Source organism: Lepisma saccharinum, chromosome 17 (genome assembly GCF_977018435.1).
Source record: "Lepisma saccharinum chromosome 17, izLepSacc3.1, whole genome shotgun sequence".
Lineage (NCBI taxonomy): Eukaryota > Metazoa > Arthropoda > Insecta > Zygentoma > Lepismatidae > Lepisma > Lepisma saccharinum.
The window spans coordinates 22730974-22754002 of NC_139245.1; the positions used below are offsets into that span (position 1 = coordinate 22730974).

At 35.6% G+C, this 23029-nt stretch overlaps 1 protein-coding gene across 7 annotated transcripts in view; it reads left to right on the forward strand.

The window, feature by feature from the left end:
• Positions 1-22786, forward strand: part of vari (MAGUK p55 subfamily member vari) — a 123472-nt gene extending 100686 nt beyond the window's left edge. For 5 of the 7 annotated variants that reach the window (XM_083139110.1, XM_083139111.1, XM_083139107.1 and 2 more), the window contains 10 exons: positions 7665-7817; positions 8491-8643; positions 9327-9599; positions 10987-11085; positions 11543-11701; positions 13532-13742; positions 14137-14339; positions 15026-15160; positions 19622-19696; positions 21733-22786. In XM_083139110.1, the coding sequence (XP_082995236.1) occupies positions 7665-7817; positions 8491-8643; positions 9327-9599; positions 10987-11085; positions 11543-11701; positions 13532-13742; positions 14137-14339; positions 15026-15160; positions 19622-19696; positions 21733-21909 (1638 nt within the window). In that variant the 3' untranslated portion in view covers positions 21910-22786. Of the gene's footprint in view, positions 1-4893; positions 5029-7664; positions 7818-8490; positions 8644-9326; positions 9600-10986; positions 11086-11542; positions 11702-13531; positions 13743-14136; positions 14340-15025; positions 15161-19621; positions 19697-21732 lie in introns of those variants that run through there. The other 2 variants (XM_083139112.1, XM_083139109.1) reach the window with 2 other exon arrangements.
• Positions 22787-23029: the final 243 nt, after the last annotated feature.

The following is a 23029-nucleotide window of genomic DNA, read 5'->3' on the forward strand; positions in this document are numbered from 1 at the left end:
GAAACAAGCAGGTAGCGATTTGTCTCGTGGGTACCAGTTACACTATTTCGATGGGGCATGTTTCATGAACAGCACTGCGGTGGCTTAGGATATATAATATCAGCACGGCTATTAACCAAGGAGTTGAAATCCGATATCAGTCTTCACCTTGTAATCAAAGGCTTATTGGTCGATATCCGTTGGAGGCACATAGTGGTATGGACCGCACTTTAAACTGTCCCTTCATTCATTTCATCACAGATTACATTTCATCCTATCACCATTCACTATCATTTTCGCGAATAGCCAAAAATGGCAGAATAGGGAAGTAAAATAAAACAAATCACTCAATCAAAGCAATAAGCAGTGTGTGGTGAAGTTACGGGAAGTATCAAACCAAGAACCCTATATATATGCTATATATTTATATTTCCATTGTATCACAGGTGCATTGCTCCTTATATTTTATTCTAAAACCAGTTTTAATTAAGCGTTAATACTATAGTGGCAATTTTTATCCAGTTCAAGCACTATTTCTATTTCTATCATAATTCTCATGTATTAATTAATTCCAGCCTCTTAAAACACTAGAACGAATACACTTTTCATCAGCGGTGGCGACTTGGATGACCCCTTCTCACATTTTACCACCGCCCTATGGTCTCTCAATATTAAACCTTGTATACCAAGAAATATTTTATTATGCATCCCTCAGTTTTGGCACCCAATCGCCGCTGCTGCCTTTCTTTCGTTAGTTTTTTTCTTCATATAAACGTACATCCTCACATCATAGTTTCACCATGTATACTAGACACAATATTTTTATCGATATTTAGAATGCGTTTTCGATGCAGTACTTTACGGAGAGTTTGATTACTGTAATCTGACACTTTTAAGAGTGTAAAAACAGTATCATTGTGTATATTCACATAGCTTACATTTCCAACCTAAAGTATTAATTGTACTGTAAATAATTTCTCTATTTTTTCCTACTTGAAGGAGGGGAGAAATAAAGATATGGGAGAGAAAAAGTGGGTAATGGAGAAATGGTAGTAGTATGTTTGCAGACTCACTGCCATGAAGGAAGGTGGGGAAATACAGTAGCGTACACAGGATTTTATCAAGGGGGTTTATTTCTAAAACTTTTTCCAAATTCACACCACCATTGTTTTATTATACTTTAATTAAATAATAATACTCATAATTAATTAATTAGCTGGATTACTACTAATAATACTACTAATACCACTCCTACTATGAAGTAGTAGAGATATACATAAATATAGTATTTATGAAAGCAATAGAACGAAATTTCTTTCTAGTCATTCAATTTTTATCAAATTGTGGGAGCATTTCTTTTTTTTTTTTTGTTACGAAATAATTGTCTGGTGAACGAGGTGAGACATTTTAAGTGTGAAGATAACCCATAAAAACGAGAATATATAGGCCTATTAAAATAAATTGAAATAATCAAAGTATGGAACTCATCCAAAGATCTGCTGTGGTCTGGTCGGTAGATCGTCTGACAACCACGCGGGAGATTCGAGTTCGATTCCCGGAATTGGTTGGAATTTTTCCGGCTTCTTCCCCGCATAAATGTCCCCGATAATTCACATCTGGATTGTCTCGCTGTTCGTACCAACAACACATTTTGCAATAGTTAAGCTTATTGTCGTTTGAATGATTGTCTAGTCAACAAGGTGAGACATTTTAAAGAGACACATTCAAACGTGCCGCGGGAAACAGTGGGAAGGCGGACTGGTGACTGTATTATTGTCCGCCCCGCCTAGCCTTTGTCTATACATTAGCCGCTTACAACGAACCAAGAACTTTATTTAGTTAATACTCATTGTTCACACAAAAAAATACATGTTCATTGAACACTGGCGTAAGGAGAGGGGCGGCTGATGGGGTTACACCCCCTACCAAAATTTTGAGAAAATCAGAATTTCAAAAAAAAAAAAAAAAAAAAATCCGTAAAGAACTTTAAAAAATCAAAATGTGTAAATGCGAAACCTCTTTTAAATTGAGTCCCGATTATCATTTTTGTCTTTGAATACAATTTTAATAGACTGAAAAGCTCCAAAAATACGAAATATTTTATTATGCATTCTGCCCTCCAAAACGAAGCCATGTACTATTCACATTTACTATTCCAGCCCCTCCCGAAAGAAAATCCTGCGTACGCCAGTGTATTGAACATTGTTGGAACTGAGATACAAAACAACTTTTTTCTCTTTTAAATCATAGTTGCCCTCATATTTTATTTTCAAGAATTCGTGTTTATTTTCAAGGCATTCACTCTGAAAGACGCGTGTATTTGGAATGCTGTGCTTTTCTCCGTGCTGCATGGAAATAATAATTCAAATTATTATTATTATTATTAGTAGTAGTAGTAATAGTATGCCACTGCGTATGCAACTGGGGAAATATCCATCTCACGAAAGAGAAAATGTGTTTGAACCAAACATATTAATACCAATTAAATACTTTGTGCGTAAATGTGGTGAATAGAGAAGCGAACTACTTGCTCGTCTGTCTGCAGTCCTTTCCATCCGTGGCTCGGCTTGCACATGGAGTGTCGCTGTGAACCGTTTCCAGGAGAATGCCGCAGCCTTTCATGGAATTTGCCACAAAGGTTACGAGAAAAGGTGAAATTTGAGTTCATTAGGATGCAAAAGAGAATGCTTTTCGGACATTAATGCCAGATCCCATTTTCATTACAAAAAATGAACGCAGTAATTATTCTGGCAACTATAGTAATTAATAAAAAAAGTAAGAAAAGAAATGAAACCTCAACTATCATTTTCTGCTTTTTATTAGCATAGAACCGTTTTGTGAACGTCTATCAAGAGTGAGTATTGATTATATATGATGCACATAATTTTTTAAGTGCATTGTCGATATATTTCAAGACCAGTTTTGAGGAGTTAGTTACTTGTAGTATTAACAGGACTCCGTTGCACCATTAGGGTGATATTTGACTGGGAATGAGGAGGAATTCCCCCCTCTGGCTGTTTTTTAAATTATTATTATTATATTTTTTTTATTTCACTCCGGGGAGAAACTAGATGTATAATTTATGTAATATCGCTATGTTTCAAGAGTAGTTACTGGAATTTTCCTCCAGTAGATTTTTGAAACACTAGACACAACAGCTCTTCAAGGGCTAAAGCCTGCCAAGCGGCCTTTTTCGTGGTGCTACTTCCCTCACGATGCTGGATCAACACCGACATCATGTGACTTCTACTCAGTGTCGAACTCTGATCCGCTCGCACGAAAGACTAGAGCATACTAACCACTCGGCTTTACGTGAGCCATATTTAACGCAATATCTCCTGTAACTTGTATTGTCATCGATTTCGAACTTTTAAAATTACTTCATGCATGTATTGTATGCTTCTTTCCATGTCCACTTGCCAGAAGGAGTGTGTTGGAGCTTAGGTTTAGACATCAAGAAAAGGCGAACATCAGTCTGCATCAGCCATCGAACCCTTGTCGTTAGGCAACCAACTTAACACGCAACAGATTTGGAGCATTGCCTACTCAGGTTTTTATTTCTGAAGGGGCTGAACATGGTGTCTCAAATATCACTGTGGTAAAATTTGCCTTGTTGTGTAGATGTGTTTCATAATATAGAAAGCCAGATAACAGCCATTGTGGTAGTCTATATGCTGATTTCGATATGAAATAAGAATATATATATATATATATATCATGGAAATTCTCAGTTTCTTTTTACATTGATGCATCCAACTCTTGCCCCTGCATCCCTTTTCTGTTCTGGCAAACTGCTCCCTCCCAACATATTTTCTCTAACGCCGCATCCGAAAATATTCTGTCATGTTTGCTACCGAGCACATTCCACAAGAAATAGTGAAATCAAGGAGTCGAGTGGAGTGGATAGCTTCGGGGATCCTAGGTTCGAATACCGGGCAAGACATGTGTCCCTCTCTATTCCATCAGGTCATTGTTCGCGATCAACCTAAAGAGCTAGAAAAGCGGCGTAAAGTAGCCGAAATATAAAATTTCATTTGTCATTTCACAGACGTAAATCCTTACAACTTATTCAACATGCCACTTCATTGTGTGTTGTGTGGTACATTACCTGTAACGATAGAATGGTTGATGTGAAATTCCATTCTTCTTTCTCATCTAATCAGAACTATAGCCCACATTGGCTCGTGGGTTGGACTAACGTTATGCCCAGAATGGTATTTGAAGGCAGTGTTATGTCCAGAACTTTCCATGTGGGTATCAGTTTATTGAGGGTGTGTACGGTTACATTTAGAGCCAAAATGTTAATAAATTGGGTCTTTGTGAAAAATTTACCTTCCACTCAGTACATCCTGGATTTCATTTTGTAGACTAGCGAGGCTTTGTCGTCTGGACTCTCATCTGTGGGACTCGTATTTTGTGTTGTGGGTTTGTGCTTGTGATTCTCATCTTACTACCATTCGCTCTCATCTATGTTCGTGAAGTTAACCAGGCTAACTTAACGTAAGTGTCTCATCTTCACAATTAGCCAAAACTGACAGAAAGGTGAAGTAAAACAAATCAATCAATTGCTAATTTCTTGCAGTTCAGGGGAAATTGTAGACATAATTTATGTAATATCCAGAGGATTGAAGAGTAGGAACACTCACGAAGGCAAACTTATGCCCAGGTCGGAACTCGAACCCGGAATCTTCTATTTCGACCATTACGCGCGCTTGAACACCGAGATGGCTAATATACCCAAAGTTACTTAGGAAGATAAATGTTGCTCCATCATCTGCTTATAGAAAATTTCTATATAATAGCTTCAGGCAAGCACGTCAAGGTAAAGAGAAACACGACCGAAGAACGTATGTCAAGTTTGCGGCGGTGATGTCATGGCGAACCTAGATCTGTCCGCAAGTAGTGGATCCATGTTGTGTGTTCCTTTGCCTCTGTTTGCTTTCGCTGCTGAGCTCTGAGCGGAGCCTCGAACAGTGTGTGCCACACCTTCCCATTAGTTTGTGTTGTTTTTGCAGTTGTGCATAATTTTGTTAACCAAAAATATAGTAGGTAAGTAAAAGATACATCGTAGTATCTTGTATGTTATGCGCCAGGTTGAGAAGCGCATATCATACTTGCAGCGCCTTCCGAAGTTGGCGGTACAGTTCAACGGCTTGATTTGCACAAGTAAGGCTTGCGATTGTGTTTTTCTTGTGATATTCGTGCTTGTATATATTTCAAAAACTGCATCGTCTCGGAAACTGGTGGAATAAAATAGTGATGACAGATGGTCAGACTTTCTTTAAGCAATATGAATCATTACCGATTCATGTTATCAACTTGTTTATGCTTTTTCATTGATGTTTTGTTTCTCGAAATTGTCCATATGTATTTTTTATTTGATTCTGCAGTAGGTATCGTAATGTGAACAATATGTTTAGTTATACTGGAGAAAAATTAAGAAAAAGCCTCGGACGTCGCAAACCAAGGAAGTTGTTAGCATAACTAAACGATGAATAATGCGCGTGACGTCATGTGTAAATTTGTTTGTTGTAAGTGTTTACGGTGTAGTTCATTTCGATGCTTTTGCTAGTGATATTAGCCAGTCGTAGATTTGCACAAGAATTCTACAGAAATGTTCTTTCCTTTGTTTTTTAATATCTCAGAAAAAGCAGGAAGAACATTTCAGGAACAGTTTTATTTCCGGTGTGTGGCAAACGATCAGTGACCCTCATGGCGGACGCGCTGTACTTGAAAAAGCAGACGCGGAACAGTGCATCGGCAGCAAAGCGTTTTGCAATTCAGGGCGTAAACACATGCTAAATTCACTCAGTAAAACTGAAACTCGCTGATAAATAACATCGGAGAGTGAAAGTGCTCTCACATATATTTTGACATGACTTTCGTTTCTAATATAAAATTCTTTGTGAAATTGCACTTTTCACTCTTTTTCCTTATTTATATTATGACTGGCGTTTTTTAATATTGAATTTGCTGTGTCTTCGGTTTGCAGTTTGATGCAGTTTCAACGTAAAACATCTTTCATGTACACACGCAAGAGTTTTGTCAAAGCATTACTCATTTTATATAGATACAAATAACTAGATAGTAATGGTACTTTATACTTATTAAGTTTCTCATTTCAACAGACCCCTCCAAAGAGTAATGATAATGAATGATTGGAGAAATCCAGTCATGTGATTGGGATTAGTTGCATGATTGATAATCTCGTATGCTTGGTGAAAATGTTTATTAAATGAAAAGTTGCTATTTGTCAACAACCTTATTAAAATGTTAAGGGATCAATTATATAACAAATGTTCATAAATTATGGGATCGTTCTGATATATGGACAAACATTATAGAAGTTAAAGATATGAGGGGTGAAATAATTATCTGGTACTTTGAATTGCAAATATATATATGTGCTATTTTTTCAGCACCATTGTACTTAAGGGGGAGAGGGACAATTTCCCCTAGGTCCTCCTCTCTTCGGCAGCTGCCGATCACTGTTGCCAGCTTCGCTCTTTTGGAACCAGATCTGGCTCTATCGTGTACTCGTTTGGCTGTGAACTGTGGCTCCCGCCTCCTGACCCACTATGATGCCATCACTGGCTCCGGCTTACATAGACAACTTCTGTCACTCATAAGTATACATTTTGCACGTGACATTGTTATATTGGCTGCACTGCCCAACCCTCTTACATCCCTCTACTGTTCTTTATAGAGCCTTGGCTGACGTGAAAAGGACGTAATATTGTTATTCAGGAATACTTTATTTTCAATTTCATACGACCATCAGTGGATTATTGAGATGGGTGATATCACCGTATCTAGACAGTGAAAACTAAGAATAAATTGCCATCACTTTAAATGTAACGGTAATAACAACACCCCCTCATTTGACACCTAAAATTATCCCAGGAGGTACTTTATCCGGTTTTGTAAATCTAGCTCCTTGAAAGTTTTTATTCCATTTACGGTAAAATTTAGCTATTTATGTGCATAAGATTTGGCAACACTGCCAGGATGGTGGTAGGAGTCAATACATTGCTCTTATGGAAGTATTATTTTATTTGTTCTCTTGGGGGTATCAAACTTCCGATGGCATAGAAAAATATATCAACGCAAAAAGGACAGATTGAAGTAGTAATTGACAGACGGAAATGACGTTAGTTGAAGTTGATTCCCCATAAGGAATACATGGGTTTCTGAAAATTCTTATTCATCATATTTTTCAAACATTGTATCTAGCTTAATAATCAACTTTAAAAAACACTTTCACTTACAACATGTAGAGAAATTCATTCTCTATTGAACACCAGCTTTTTTCCTCAATAGCATTGCCCATTCAGAGGATATTGAAATAAATGCACAACTAGTGCAAAATTGTCCCTCATCCCCTTAAATGTGTTGATGAAATATAAAGTAGGTAGGTGGATATAATGCTGGAACTATTTTTTCCAGCACCATTGTGCTTAAATGATTTAAGAAATAAGTACGTAGATATAATGCTAAAACTATACAGGTAAATATAATTTTTGCATCCTAAGCAGAATTCCAGAAACTATACTGAAAGTAGCTGCATCTGCAGGAATAATTGTAGTATTTGTGCAAAACGTATTGTTACACATGGTTGCATGAAAAATATCATCTGGATTTTCTTCATTTTTAAATAATAGCATAATTTTTTCATATGTTTGCAGGTACAAGATCGATTAGAGGACCACGTTAGTTGTGCTCAACCTGTCGGAACAGGTAACGTGGAATTGGCTGTGGAAGTTAGAGGAAAGTGTGAGAAAACTACAAGTCGAGATGCTCAAGAATTGGGAAAAATTTTAAGGGATCCACACATAAAAGTAAGTATAACTTTCAGCAGATATGGAAAGATTTCTTGTGGAAATTCTTTATTGTATACTTAAAACAACATTTCCTCCCCACATGTCATAATACTCAACATACTGCCCCCTGCTGCAGCATAAAAGTATTCTCCACATGATCAACTTGAAATAAAGATACTTTCATGTGTATTACTTTTGATGCTATTCAAGTTTTATAATAATAACAGTGAAATAAAGTGGAGTTGCATTACACAATTATTAAAATTTGTATCAGTAGTTTTTGTTACTGCTAAGCAGTCGCCAACATCAAGGTTTAGTTGCACAGGAGATTGAGAATAGTTTTATGCAATACAGAATTGGAACATTGATTTTGGAAACATTGTTGCAATAAATAATTTGAGTTTGAACAGTGGTAATGAGAAATAGTTGTACATAATATTGCAAATTCACATACCATTTTAGTGGCTCATTGCTAGGGTTGAATATTTAGATTGGCCATCTACATTATTGTTTATTCACAGAATGAAAGAATTGTAGAATAAAGTCCATCAGGGGGTCTGAAAAATAACCCTTATTAAGTTTAGTTAGTGGTAGCAATATTTTACATGTGTGCAAAGTCTAGCAGTGTCTGTGATAGATAACAAGTATGGTTGAATCTGTTTGTAGCTTATATAACTTCATGTACTTTCAGGCTTTGTTGGAAACACATGATGTTGTAGCAGAGAAGAGCTACGAACCAACTACACAGCCAGAATCTGAACCAGAAATAGAACTGCCATTAAACGGGATGCCTGCTGATGCAATAAGAATGGTTGGGTTGCGGAAAAACCCAAATGAACCCTTGGTATGTTTATAGGAAATATGGAGTGCAAATTATTTTTCTCTGGATTTCTGTCTTACATAATCTAGATGTTAAGTTTGCCAGTTACTTTTTAATTTTTAACTGGTTAAGTGTAAATGCTTTAAAAAAATAATCATATTTAAGTCATATTGCAGATTGTGTATTGATGCCATATTTACCCTGTTATCCAAGACTTTGAATTATGAGGTGAGGAGAATAATTTATGTAGCACCACTTTAAAAAAAATGTTTCCTGAACACCAAAACTTCATAGTATAAAATGTATATGATTTGCGTGGACTATACTGTAACTAGGGGAAGACTTATTGCACATTAGAATAAATACAGTATGTACTTTAATTAACTAATATTCCACAAATATTAATCATGGTACTAACTCAGATTAATGAAGAATTCTACTTCATCACAGGAATTTTCCAATTCTTCATGACAGTGTTTCCTTAAAATTTTAAGTTCTTCAACCTGTATTTTTTTTTCTGAATAATTTAAAAGGACGCTTGAATGCGACATTAATTTGAAAGAAGATTATTTAACATGATTTTTTGGTAATTTGACAGTGGTTGTGAGGGTATTAAAAGGAGAGAATAGTATTGTCATTGTCTTGTAAACTTAAGTGTGGTAGAAAATAAAAGGGCACCTTGAATTGCACCTCATGTTTCGTTGCAGGGACTGACAGTGGAAATTGAAGATGGTAATCTGGTAATAGCAAGAATTCTTGGAGGAGGGATGATAGACAGGCAAGGATTGTTACATGTGGGTGACATCATAAAAGAAGTGAATGGGGTAGCCGTGTATACTCCAGAGGAACTTCAGTTAGAGATCTCCAAAGCCAAAGAATCTGTAACCCTGAAAATAATGCCCAGCTATGACGAGCAGTCTTTGTCTGGACAGGTAAATCCCTGGCCTAAAAGTACAGTTCCGGAGGCCACCAGTGCTGTGGTAAGTAGCCCCAGAGCTTTTCTTCAGAATAGCTTCTCTCTGCAAGTGATGTGGGCTTCTCTTCTTCCCAAAGGTAACCACGTCTTGGTTGGATTGTTTTAACTGCTTTGCATGCAATTGTAGCATTTGTTTCTCCTGTGCAGATTCTTGTGCTTTCGTAAAAGAATACCTCCTTTGTCTGAAGATTAATTGGGCACTATGGTAGATACTAAACAGTTGTACACGTAAAGGTTTTGCATGGAGCTTCTTTGGATAACTTAACATTCATTATAACTCGTACACGTTATAATTATAGCTATGGCCAATACCTTCTGGAGACATATCACACAGAAGCGAACTAGTGTGATTTTTTTATTATTTAATATTCTGCTTCCATAGCTATGGATATTTTAAAGTTAAGCCATGGTAGAGTGTTATGAAATGTAATATCTAGATTCCAGTATATCTCATGAGTAGTTTTATATTGCTACAACATTGTTTATCAGTATGATAGTTAAAACTTGCCAGAACTAAAGTACACAGCACACACACAGTCATACACAAAATGAAAGATTCACTACATCCGTCAGAATATCATCATCATTGCATGTTTATTTCTTTTGATGGAAAGTACTACCAACTTTTATATCTTGCTCGCTTTTCTTTGGGATCTTGAAAGCGTGACCTGGTTGGAGGCAAGGTATATTTTCTTGAATACTTGTATTGAGGTTTTTGTAAAAAAAAATTGTTTAAATGCTGGACATAATTCGATGCATGTAGTTCTAGTTAATTACTATTTTGCTGTTTAACTTGTTTCTCAACTAATCTTCCGTATGATATATTCATTTTTGAAATTGACAATTTTTCACAATAATCTTGATGTAAATTTCTCATATTTACTCTTCTGTTTACTCTGTATGAATTTTATTGGAGGTTCTCCTAAACAATTTCTACTTTGAAAAATTATTATTATGCTACATTGTGTAAGGTGTTATCAAGGAGCACATGTAGGTATTTGGGATGTGTATAAATAACAAGAAAGCAAAAGTAGTTACCAAAATGTCTCTCGTTGATTTGAAAAGTAGATATCAAATTGTGTGTTTATTTATGAAATTCTTTAAAATAAACATAGTGACTTTGAATTTAAAGAGTTGACAACATTGCCCATGTAAACATGTTTCTAAAGTGATTTATTTATGTGTGTATGAATTTTATTTTTGCAAGCTAAGTGGCATGACTAGAGTTTGATTGCAAATTTCATCATTAAATCTTCTGCCAGGATATTTATTTAATTAGTGTTTACATAAATGTACAGAGTTTTTCAAATGAATGCAATATCAGCTTTGTGCAATGTGCATTGTTTTTTTATGTTATGAAATTGTTCCAAATACTGTTATTTTTCTTCCAGTGTTACATGCGAGCCTTATTTGATTATGACCCTAACTCAGATTCATTAATTCCCTGCCAAGAGATTGGATTAGCTTTTAATAATGGAGATATTTTGCAGGTATTTATATTTTATTGTGTTTGCTTTTCATTATTGATTTCAGCTGTGTATAATTGAAGGTTTAAATTGCTTCAGATGAATTTATTACATGTAAGTTTCATCAGAAATCTGTTATTTACATTGTGTCTCCAAAGTTGTTAGATATATATATTGTTTTGTTAATGTTACATTTTCATAGACAAAAATACATGAAAAAACACATAAATGTAGCACAAGAAGGTGAGAAATGGATGAAATGTTATTTATATTATGTAGTGTCATTTATTTTATCCAGAGAAAGGTTAACAGACTAGTATCAACAAGTCTATGACATAGCCGGAATATGATATTTAGAAGGAAGTGCCTGCATCAAAAGTAATACTTCCCTTCCATATCTAAAGGTGTGAATGATTTCTACATTACTTCAAGGGTAGTGGAAACTAGTTATGACTAATGAGATTTATTATTACTTTTGTAGATAGTGAACCAGAGTGACCCCAACTGGTGGCAAGCAAAAAAAGTAGGTAGCAACGGCCCAGCTGGTCTGGTGCCATCTCAGGAATTAGAGGAAAGAAGAAAAGCATTTGTGAAACCTGAAGCTGATTATGCTCACAAGATTGGCATCTGTGGAACGAGGGTAAGTGACATTCGTTAGCAGTCCTTTACATCTACCAACTATGCATCGTTCAGACCAACATGCCCTGTGTAAACTTTTGTGCCATGTCGTAAAATGTATAAAAATCTATATACTGTATTTACAATATTTTCTCTTTACTGCAAACAATATTGTTACAGATAGGACCTCCCTAATTATAATCTGCCATAAACTTCTCCAGGGAATAAGAAGAAAATACCACATCTCTGAATACATGTAGGGATGGGGTTCTTAACATAGGGAAACTAGTGGTTCGGATCCCACTTCAAACTGTAGGCCCAGTACCGATGATCCTCTCTGTGCATAGGACTTAAAACACCAACTCAATCAATCAAAACCCAGGGGTTCCAGGTTCAAGTTTCGGCATAGGTGTTCTTTGTTACTGTCCTTTCATCATATCATCGCAATTAGCTAAAAGTGGCAGGAAAGTGATGCTAAATAACAAAAATCAGAGAGAAGCTTGGTTATCCATCCAGCTATTTAGTTGTGCACCATGTTTAATCAGCTGGAGATTATCTCCATATACATTTCAAGACATTACTTAAACATGCAGGTCATTAATTGGCTAATCGACTAAGTGAATATGGCTGCCAACCCCTTCAAGATATGACTACCAAACAACTTCCCAACAGAATCCTCTCTCCAAATACGTATGTTGAATTTTCTATGAAAGAGCATTTTGAAACAAATCTGTACTCTGAATTATTATATTGACATGATTCATATATTTTCTGGCAACTTTTAACACAAATGACTAGTATGTATGCAAGGTACCTCATCAAATTGTTTGCAAATTCTGCTCATCCAGGGTTTAAACCAAAAACATCAATATTCTCTATCAGCATCATCAATAGAGGCATGCTGATATGCTTATTTTTCATGTTTCTGAAAGGTGTGAGGCACATTTTTCTTCCCAGTTTTGTCACGAATTAATGCGAAATGAACTGCAAAACGCAATATATACTCTTAAACACGAAATTTACCGTTTATATACCGACGCCACACTTTCTGAAGTCTGAAGTATCTTGTGAGTTATGCAATTCACAGAAAATTGATTAATTCTGCTGTAAATATTTGAGAAGCAAAAATGGACCGCTTTACCCAGGAATAAATTTAATACTCTGGTAACTACATAAATGTGCTATTAGAAGGGGTAAGTTTATTTTGTGTAATAAGTGCAGTTTTTAAATCAAATTTAGGATTATATTCACAATTTTAAAGCCAAAATGTCATTTTATATATCACTCTTGATGTGATTATTCACCGCTATAACACCGAAATTTTACTTTATTTACCGCTTTTGAACCCGAAATCGACTCTGTTTTTGTACCGAAATTTTGCTTTTTTATTTACCAAAAATATGTGCCTCTAATCATCAACTTAGTCCTTATTAAGGTACCACACTTTTGAATTAATCCTCCTGTAACTCATGTAAATCTTTGTGCCTTATGCTATTTCAGTTTGAGCACCTCTCCGATGGCATACTGGTAATATCATCGCCTTGTAATGAAGTGGTCCCAGGTTTGATACCCAGGGAACACACAATTTAAACTTTTAAGTCCAATTCTGATTAGCTTGCATGTGCATAAAGTGGACTTACGGCATTCTTTGGCTATTTCAATTTGAATTTTTAAAGTTGTAATTTATTTATGTACCTCACAGGATAGTATGACTGACGTAATATCAGTTGTCATCCATGATTAAACAGATGTTTAATGTTCCAACTCTCACATATTAGTTTAACTGATTCAAATCTCTTCTCCAGTAAAAAAAAAATTAAATTTCAAATATTTTTGTGATTTTTTTCTCCAGATCTCAAAAAAGAAGAGAAAAACAATGTACCAGTCAAAAGCAAACTGTGAGTTTGATAAAGCTGAATTACTACTGTATGAGGAAGTCACACGAATGCCCCCATTCAAAAGGAAAACTCTAGTATTAATAGGGCCACAAGGAGTGGGTCGTAGAACACTAAAAAATAGATTGATAAACAGTGATCCAGAGCGATTTGGAGCTACTATTCCTTGTAAGTACTTTCGTGGGAATTCCTGGAGTGTTATGTAACATGTAAAGAATAAGAACTAAACATTTGCTATTTATTTTAGATTAGTATTTTTTCCAGTTATTTTTATAGTATTTCTAGTTGGTAGAAAAATGTCATGACTGCATATTTTAACTTGCAAAGCATACTTTCTCAATGATTACTGCAAATTTACTTGAGGGTTATGCATGAGCATTTAGCAGTAATATAGTTACAGGAATTAAATTTCTTATTAATGTTCACATGTGAATTTGAGAGAGAGCACATGAAGCCAGAGACAATTATCATCCCATATGACACATTGGATTATACTCAGTTTTCTGCCTGTTTAAAATGTGCCCTTTTAAATTTTTATTCACAATAAAATTTCTTCGTACAGACACATCTCGACCCCCACGGGAGTTAGAGCAGAATGGACAGAGTTATTGGTTTATCACCCGAGAGACCATGGAGCAAGAAATAAAGGAACACAAGTTCCTGGAATATGGAGAACATCATGGTCACCTCTACGGCACAAAATTAGATACAATCAGACAAGTGATTCGACATGGAAAGATGTGTGTGCTGGATTGCAGTCCTGCGGTGAGCGCATTTTTTTCTTGTTTCATATATAACAGTTCTTGTACAGTATTTTTCCTGCTGGTATTTATTCTAAAGGAGGTACTAAATATATTAGGGTATCAAAAGTTGGTACCTTCACCATGATCCGGAGTGCTAGGGATCTGAAATTTAGTCCATTTGACTCTTCTCCTTCTACTCTATATGTCTGCAGATTTGGAGGCAAATAAGCTCTTTAGGTCACACAGATGTTTCCACATTTATGTGCCACCACTTTTGCTTCTGTTATCTTTGTACAATTTGGAAGTCTGCCATAATGGATATTCCTCATCATCCACAGCTGACATCTGTTAATGTATTCTTTGCATAGATTTTTCCTTCAAGTTGAAGGATCCTCCCATTCTAAATTTGGTTTAACAGTACGTGCAATGGCAAAGCATGCCTATTGTTAAAATATCAGCGTATAATTGTTTAAAATACCAGATCTGTAGCATAGGTACACTAGTGAAGATGAGAACTGTGTCAGTTCTTGAAATTGAACTTTAACATCAATCTAACTTGGCTGTTCATATATGTTGCCAGGAAACCTTCATTTCTACACAAAATATTTGGCATACTGTAACTGCATACATGTATTTTAATAGTTATTTTTTCATTATCTAAATGTAGTTTCTTGTAAATTAAGGCTATTTTTCTTCTTTCTTTATCAGGCATTAAAAATCTTGCATAATTCCTCAGAATTCATGCCTTATGTGATATTTGTTGCTGCCCCAGGAATGGACCAGTTAAAGTATCTCTACGATTATGGAAGATCACAAGGATACTCCTCAAGTCGGAATCTCACTGTAAGTTGCCTCTAAAAGAGGAAAATAAAATCTTAGGTTTGGTGGATATTTTTGTTGGCATTTTCCTATCGTGATAATACAAATGTATGTGTAGTTTTATAAACTCAGCTTGTGTAATCATTTTTGAACATGCATGTTTATTTGATATAACTGTGTATACAGTTTGCATTCAGCCATAGGTTTCTGTTTTACTGCATTTCTTTTGTGTCTTTTTCTTTTAGTTAAATGATGCATTTCACCCATAATTGAGATAATATGGTATATATTTCTTACTGATGTAAAGGAATGCAACATAAAGGAGTGCAACATTGTTATGCATTAAGTGTGGTTTTATGCAGTTTTCAGTGTAGTACTGCTCTGGATTCCCAATCATAGTAAATATTAATATATTTAAATGTAAAAAAAAGAATATGAAAAGTTCAAAATGCACATAGAAATTATTGCTGGCATGTAAGAAACAGAAAAATTTGCTTCATTGTCATATGACTAGGGAAAGGAACTTTAGGTAATTAAATGTTTTTTCTGCGATAAGATACAGACCCTCATTTTTGCCAAAATTCTGATCATAGCCTTATATGTCAACACAGCAAATTTTATTTTACATAAAAACACATATTTTCCAGTTTTCCGTATGTAAATACATATTTTGCGAATTTTCATTTTAAATACATAAAATCGCACATTGACTTCATCCACCTCGAAATCCTCGAAGGAAAAATGTTTATAGGCTACTCTGCATCTCTTTCATATCGAGAGTGCTAGGTTTGTTTTGTCTTTGAACACCCTCGCTGGCAGACTTCTGGCACCTCGCCTACGATCCTATTGGGAGAAAATAGCTGTAAGTAGCTGGGGCTGGCTACACATAACGATAGCAAGGCTTTTTAATGAAGCAATGCAGCTATTGTGGCCGGAAGGCATAAAATTTGACAATGTTCTTCTCCTCGTGACAGATGCTGCAGCTTACATGAAAAAAGCTGCAGTAGGCCTTGCCATTAGCTACCCCAAAATGGTGCACGTTAAATGTGTGGCCCATGCGTTGCATAGAATATGTGAAAAGATAAGAGCTCTTTATCCCAATGTCGATAAACTGGTTTCAAATGGCAAGAAAGTTTTTATCAAGTTGCCTAGAAGAATAGACATTTTTAAACAAAAATGTCCTGAGGTTCCCCTTCCCCCTACACCTGTAGTTACGCGATGGGGCACTTGGTTGGATGCAGATGTTATGCCCAGAACTTTGAAAAAATTGTATCTGTTGTAAATGATCTCGACAAAGAAGAATTCTGCAATAACTGTTGATGGAGCCCTCCGTAAAAGTCGAATTGGCATACATCTCAACAAACCTGTCCATTCTCTCTAATTCCATATGAAAGCTTGAATCGTCCGCGAACCCTTTGGCAGCTTCCATTGGTAAAGTCCGTATAGTAGAAACGAAACTGCAAGAACTCACTGGATCTAAGTGTCTAAATGTACAGAATTTTTTGGGAAAAACCAAGGTTTTCAAACTTTGTGCCAAATTGCATGTGTTTTGGAAAGTGAAGTAGAGGAAGAGGAAGCTTTGGAAAACTTAAGCGTTAGTGACATTTCGTGATTCAAATATGCAAGAATTGTTTCTTGTGACATGAAGCGATCTTTCTCACAATATAAGATGCTTTTTAGAGATAATCGTCACAGATTTACAATGGAGAATTTGGAAAAAACTATGGTGATCCACTGCAACTCTTCAAAAAAATTGTTTGCTAAGAGGTAATCATTTAGAAACTAATTTCAGGTGTTTAAAATGCATGTTATAGTTTGTTTTTGTTACCAAATGTTTTTATTTTTGTCACATATTTTCCTGTTTTTATCACATATTTTCAACATTTATGACACATAAAAAATAAATATTTCTGAGTTTTTTAGCACATAAAGTTCCGTTCCCTACATATGACCAATGTAACGCGAGTTGTACCCCTGAAATGAAAGGCTTGTATGCCACTATCTCAAGCTTCGGAATTGAGCGAAATGCAGAGTTACATTGAAATGACTATAGCTCAGAAACTTAAATGTTCTAGAGATATGAAAACCTGTTTTGCAACTTGTGGAACACTTGTGCTCAAAAATATAGGTTTCCTTCAGCACGCCTCGAAATTCCATTCTCACAATGCAGATTCAACAACCAGTCTTCCCCCCACCCCCACCCCTGCTTTCGCCCACACAGAAAACTTTCATTTTGACATCGGATACTGATAAACAAGCTTCCTTCGAATGCAGTTAGTAGGCGGGAGTGAAAAACATTGCTTTAGAACAACCAAGGCTGTCTTCCTTTGTTGGCAAAAATTTTCCCTTGAAAAGAGACTCAAAAGAGAAGTCCCTTTTCCCACCTTTTCCCCTCCCATTTTCATGAAAAAAAAAAGTGCAAGAAACATTTGTGTTAAATACATGTGTTAGGAACAATATATATTTAAAAAAAATCGAAATTCTAGCCAAAAGTAGGAAAGTTATAAGGTAAAAACTACGACCTTGACACAGCAATTCGACCGAGATGCTTGGCACCCAAAAGGTTAAACATACTAATCCAAATGTCATCTAGATTCCCATCTTTCCTGTTAAGTTTCTTATTTCTTTCCTTACAAATGTTGGCAGCCTCGTATACGTTTCTATTAATGGTTTTATTTTCCCTTCTGATAACTTCTCTTTCCTTAATTTTGTGTTGATTTTCTATGATGTGCTCGGATAGTCCGGTTCTGGGAATTGCTTCACTAATGTATTTATCATGTTCTTTCCACCTCACCTTCATGTGATATTCCTTATCACAAATACAACTAATTCTATACACCCCCTTTCCTTCCTCATCTTTAGCCCTTTCCATTCCTGCCCTTTTGTATTCCGTGAAGTGTTTTTCGATCTTACGGGGGGCCCTCATTCCTCACTTAATATTATATTATTTTACTGCTTTTTCATTTTTTTTCTGATACACCTTTCAAGTATGGGATCCCCGTAAATTTATATTTCCTTTTGTCTTAGTCTTCTCAAACTTCACTTTCAACATTTTTCTCCCTTCTTGGGTTTTCCCCTTCTTTCCCCCTTACAAATTGTTGAAAGTTCTCATTGTATTTTCTCTATAACCATTCTTCTTCTTCCTCATAATCCATTCCTCTTCTTCTTCTTTTACTTGTTCCTCTTTCCGATTGCATAGTCTACTTGCCCTAATGTAAAAATTCAAAAATACGTTGTTTTTTTTTGTTCTTGTTCTTTCCACGTGTTCAGATTCTTTCCTGACATACAAATGCCCAGCTAGTGCTTTATGGAAGACCCCAGTCCTTATTCCCTCTTCGGTTTTGACAATCTTAAGGTCCAAAAAGTTAATTTCACCATTTTTCATTACTTCCTTAGTGAACTTAATACGTTCTTCCTGTTCCTCCTAAAGTTCAAATATCCTATCTAGAATATATGAATACAATCATAGTATCGTTGTTATTCCTATGATAGGAATAATAAGTGATAATTATGTGCATGTGAGGTTAGCCTTGAACATAAATTGAATTGCATTAAAATAACCTGGAACATAAAATACAAGCCTTCTTTAACAGGAAGTGTTCATTAACCATCATAGTTCAAGTTCATTCAAGTCAAACTGAATAGTTTAATGTGAGAACTTGAGAAACTGACAGCACAAAACTAAGGTGTTGTAAAAATTTTCAAGAGTAGCTGCGTGTAGAGGCAAGTAAACATAAAAGTTACTCAATAAGTTGTAATTATATCATAACAAACAAAAGCTCAGTTGCTTACATGCATTCATATTTCTGAAATGTAATTTTAACCTTGAGATCTATGTTCCACTTTTGTTATTAGCAAATGTTTGCTGCCCCCAAAGGAACTTCAAATGAATATTATATGTATTATTTTTAGTGCCAATAGTTTAACTTATCCAATTTTTAATCATAATTTGTTGAATGAATTGTGCATTTTATTTTCTTGAAATATAAACTGTGCTAAATCTCTCGTTAAAATATATTGATATTGGAATAGTCAATTTATTAAGTTATCAAATTTTGATATTTTGAAAAATGCAAATGGTACGATGATACTATTTCCAATATGTTTTCACAGATATAAATGTATGGGTGAATTGCATTTGCTTTTTTTTTTCTTAATAATTGTTGCTAATTTTGTAACTACCTAATGTAGATAGTGTAAGTTAAGATTTGCATTTTTGAATAGATTGCAACTGTGATATCATCATATATTGATTGCTGCCATAAAATAATGAAACCAACGTTATTGCAAGAAAACGAAAGTCTTTGATACACACACACACGCACACATATACTATAAATGATAGATAACTAGTTGCAATCTATGTTGAAGAAATTGTGCACGAAATACTTCTTTTCTGAGGAAATAGTTGTATTGAAAGTATTTGTATATGTATATGTGCATTTCCCTTGTTTAATTTGTGCAATGTCTATGTTGCATGTTCAGTTTGATCGAGCGAGCTCTTTACGATACAGTTCTCGGCGTGCAAGGACTCTGGAATCTCTGGCTTCTCTCTATGAGGTAAGAACACTTTGGTATTCTGTAGTTATGAGTTTCTAAATATGTGATTCTGTGCTTGTGTGCAGGATGCAAATCAAGTTAGCGACATTGTGCTAATTTTGAAAATTGGAAAACAATCATCATTGGTGCATTGCATTTGGGTATGACACTGGAGTCTACAAAATATGCATGGTTGCTAAGTCATTTTGTACATTTTTTAGAATGCAATTATTTTGTTCCATGTGAAATTAATGAATGTTCGCGAACTTGTTAGTAAGCAAGTAGTTTATGTTGAGTATAATTCTCTTATAGTGAATATGCAGATGAATGTTGATTAGATAACAACGATGAAGGAATATTCACATACTCCCAGGCACATGCTGACTAGCTAGTTGAGAGAAGAAAAACTTTTGGTGAGTAGACAGGTAACTGGCTGATCTGCAGGGCTCTGATAGTGAATGTGGTACAGGAGTGTGAGTGAGTGCCTGTGATAAAAAAAAAATCTGTGACACCTCTTTGGAGTGATTTATGGTAATTTTATCAATCTACATGATATTTGTTTCCTGATTTCCACCTCATTGGCCAACTGTGTTGAATGGTAAACTCATCAACTCATTTGTGGGTATCTCTTGTCGGTTTCACGTAACCATCATTTATACTCATCACAAATACCCGAGAGAGGCAGAAGAGCAACTATAAAACGTACATGCAGGTATGTACGAGGGTAATTCGGAAAGTAACCACAATTGTGGCGCTAGTAGTAGTGGGCAGAGCGTAACTGTTGTTACATCACACAATCTGTGATTCAGTAAGCTTCCCGCTGTGCTAGTGAGAGCATCATAGTGCCGTGCGTGTGCTGTTTATAACGTCACAAAATGTGTGCTGCCATTGAAAATCCAGCCAAATGCAAGGTATGCGGAGTAATAAAATTTCTTTGGGCAAAAATCTGTCAGAGGCAGACATTCATCGTGAATTGTGTGCTGTATACAGCCCAAACATTATGGGTGAAGGTGTTGTGCGTCAGTGGATCAGATGTTTCAAAGCAGGAATAACAAACATTCATGGTGAACCTAGGAGTGGTAGGCCTTCTGTAAAGAGTGATGATCTCGTCAAGAAAATTGACAACAAATTTCGTGAGAACCATCAATTCACAATCTCGTAACTTTCTGAAAAATTTCTCTGACTGTGTTGTACGAGGTTGTCACCAGAAAATTAGGTTACCGGAAGTTCTGTGCTCGGTGGGTCCCGAAAATTCTCACGGAGATCCACAAAACCAGTCGAATGGTCTCTGCCTTAGACTTTCTTTCCCATTACAACACGGAAGGGGAGGAGTTTGAACAGAATAGTGACTGGCAACGAGACTTGGGTGGTGTATATGAACGCTGAGACAAAACAACATGGGGTCATGTCGGTTCTTCAAACAAGCTGAGGAAAGCCCGTCAAACTTTGTCGGCGAGGAAGGTAGGTTATGGCCACCGTGTTTTGGGATGCGAAGCTGAATCTTGCTTGTCGAATTCATGGAACAATCACTTCCGAAGTTTACTGTATCACTTGGCAGAAACTGAGAAGAGCCATCCAGAACCAGCATCGTGGTGTGCTGACATCTGGGGTTGTATTCGTGCATGACAACGCTCACCCTCACACTGCTCCGTGAACACAAGACCTTTTGCGCCAATTCAAATGGGATATTTTTGATCATCTCCCATACAGCCTGGACTTGGCTCCTGATTTTCAGCTATTCACTCACATGAAGAAGTGGCTTGGGCCACAGCACTTTGCCGACGAAGAGGATCTTCAAAATGCTGTGACAGGTTGGTTGATTTCCCGGGCGACTGAGTTTTATGCAGAAGGAATTGGTAAGTTGGTGCAACGCTATAACAAGTGCTTGAATTTACATGGCGACTATGTTGAAAAATAGAGGACAGCTGTACCGATCAGATGTAAAGTAAAAATTTGTTTTATCTATGCTGGTTTTTTTTATTACAGCCAAACGGTGGTTGCTTTCGGAATATATGAGTGTGTGTGTGTGTAATAATACATATTTTGTGTTCTTTTAGGAGGAAGATCTTCGAAATACATTGGAAGAGAGTGCATTTCTTCAGAGAACTTACGACAAGTACATTGATATAGTGGTTGTGAATGAAGACTTTGATGCTACATTCCGAAGAGTAATAGAAGCTCTTGAAACTTTAAGCACTGAACATCAGTGGGTGCCTGTGTCATGGGTCTATTAGATTCATAAAACATATTCCAAGTTTAATTGCTCCTGTGAAGGTAAAAAAAAATGTGGCAGCTAGATTTGTTGAGATGTGTACTTTAAAAAATGTCCATGAATGGTCACAGAATTTGCTTTGATATAGAGTAAGGTGACTTGAAGTGTACTGCTTAAAATTGTATTGGAGCTAAGAACTGTCGAATTAAAAAAGAAATATAAAATACTTTGCATTAGTTGCTAAAATGCTAACCGTCCAGATTATCAGGGAAAATATTTTTTATTTATTGTATATTTTGCATTACTTTTTAATTTGTCATATCATTCTTAAGTTAGTTTTACAAACTGACATTCAATATGTATATTCGTATAAGTGAGTTGTAATCAACTGTGTTTCCAATTACTTTCAAGATGTTTTTAATTTTTAGCTGTTTATAACAATGTTTATTACTTAAATATTAACATCAAATTGCTCACTTGTGAGTGCAAATATTTAGCAGTTGTGTTATTTTTACTAAGTGTGCCTAGTGTTTTCATGTATGTGTGCTTTTTGACTTAGTACAAACATTATAATTTTTAATCTTTTTTTTTTATTATTAATGTGTGTGTGCTTTTAAAATGTCCATTGAATGATCAATTTTTTTTGAAGTTTTAATAGCATACTTGGGCTTATTCCAGTGTGTAAAATATATATATTGTGTAAATGTTGAATATAAGGTACTGATGAAGTTTATGATGTCATATTCTCCACATTTTTGTGGTGTTTTCCATATTTGTGGTAATAAGAGTGTGGATATTATACAAAGCATTAAAACGAAATTTAAAAGATCAAAAGTGCAATGAATAATATTGTATATCTAGACTATCAGATCTCATTAAAGGTGCAGAATTTATATATTTTCTTCTTTTATTCAGGTAAGTAGACAGAGCAAGTGTACAGTTGGAGTCAGTATATCATAGTCACTAGTTGGTATGTCATTACTTTCCACCAGGTAAATCCCCATATTTGCAATATATGGTAGATTCATTGTGGTATTCACAAGTTTTTAGTTACAAAGTAAAATGTGCCATCCTTCAATTTTTGAGTGAAATTTTCATGCCATGCAATTTGCAGTGGACTCGGTGAAGCCTTCTGAAATTGG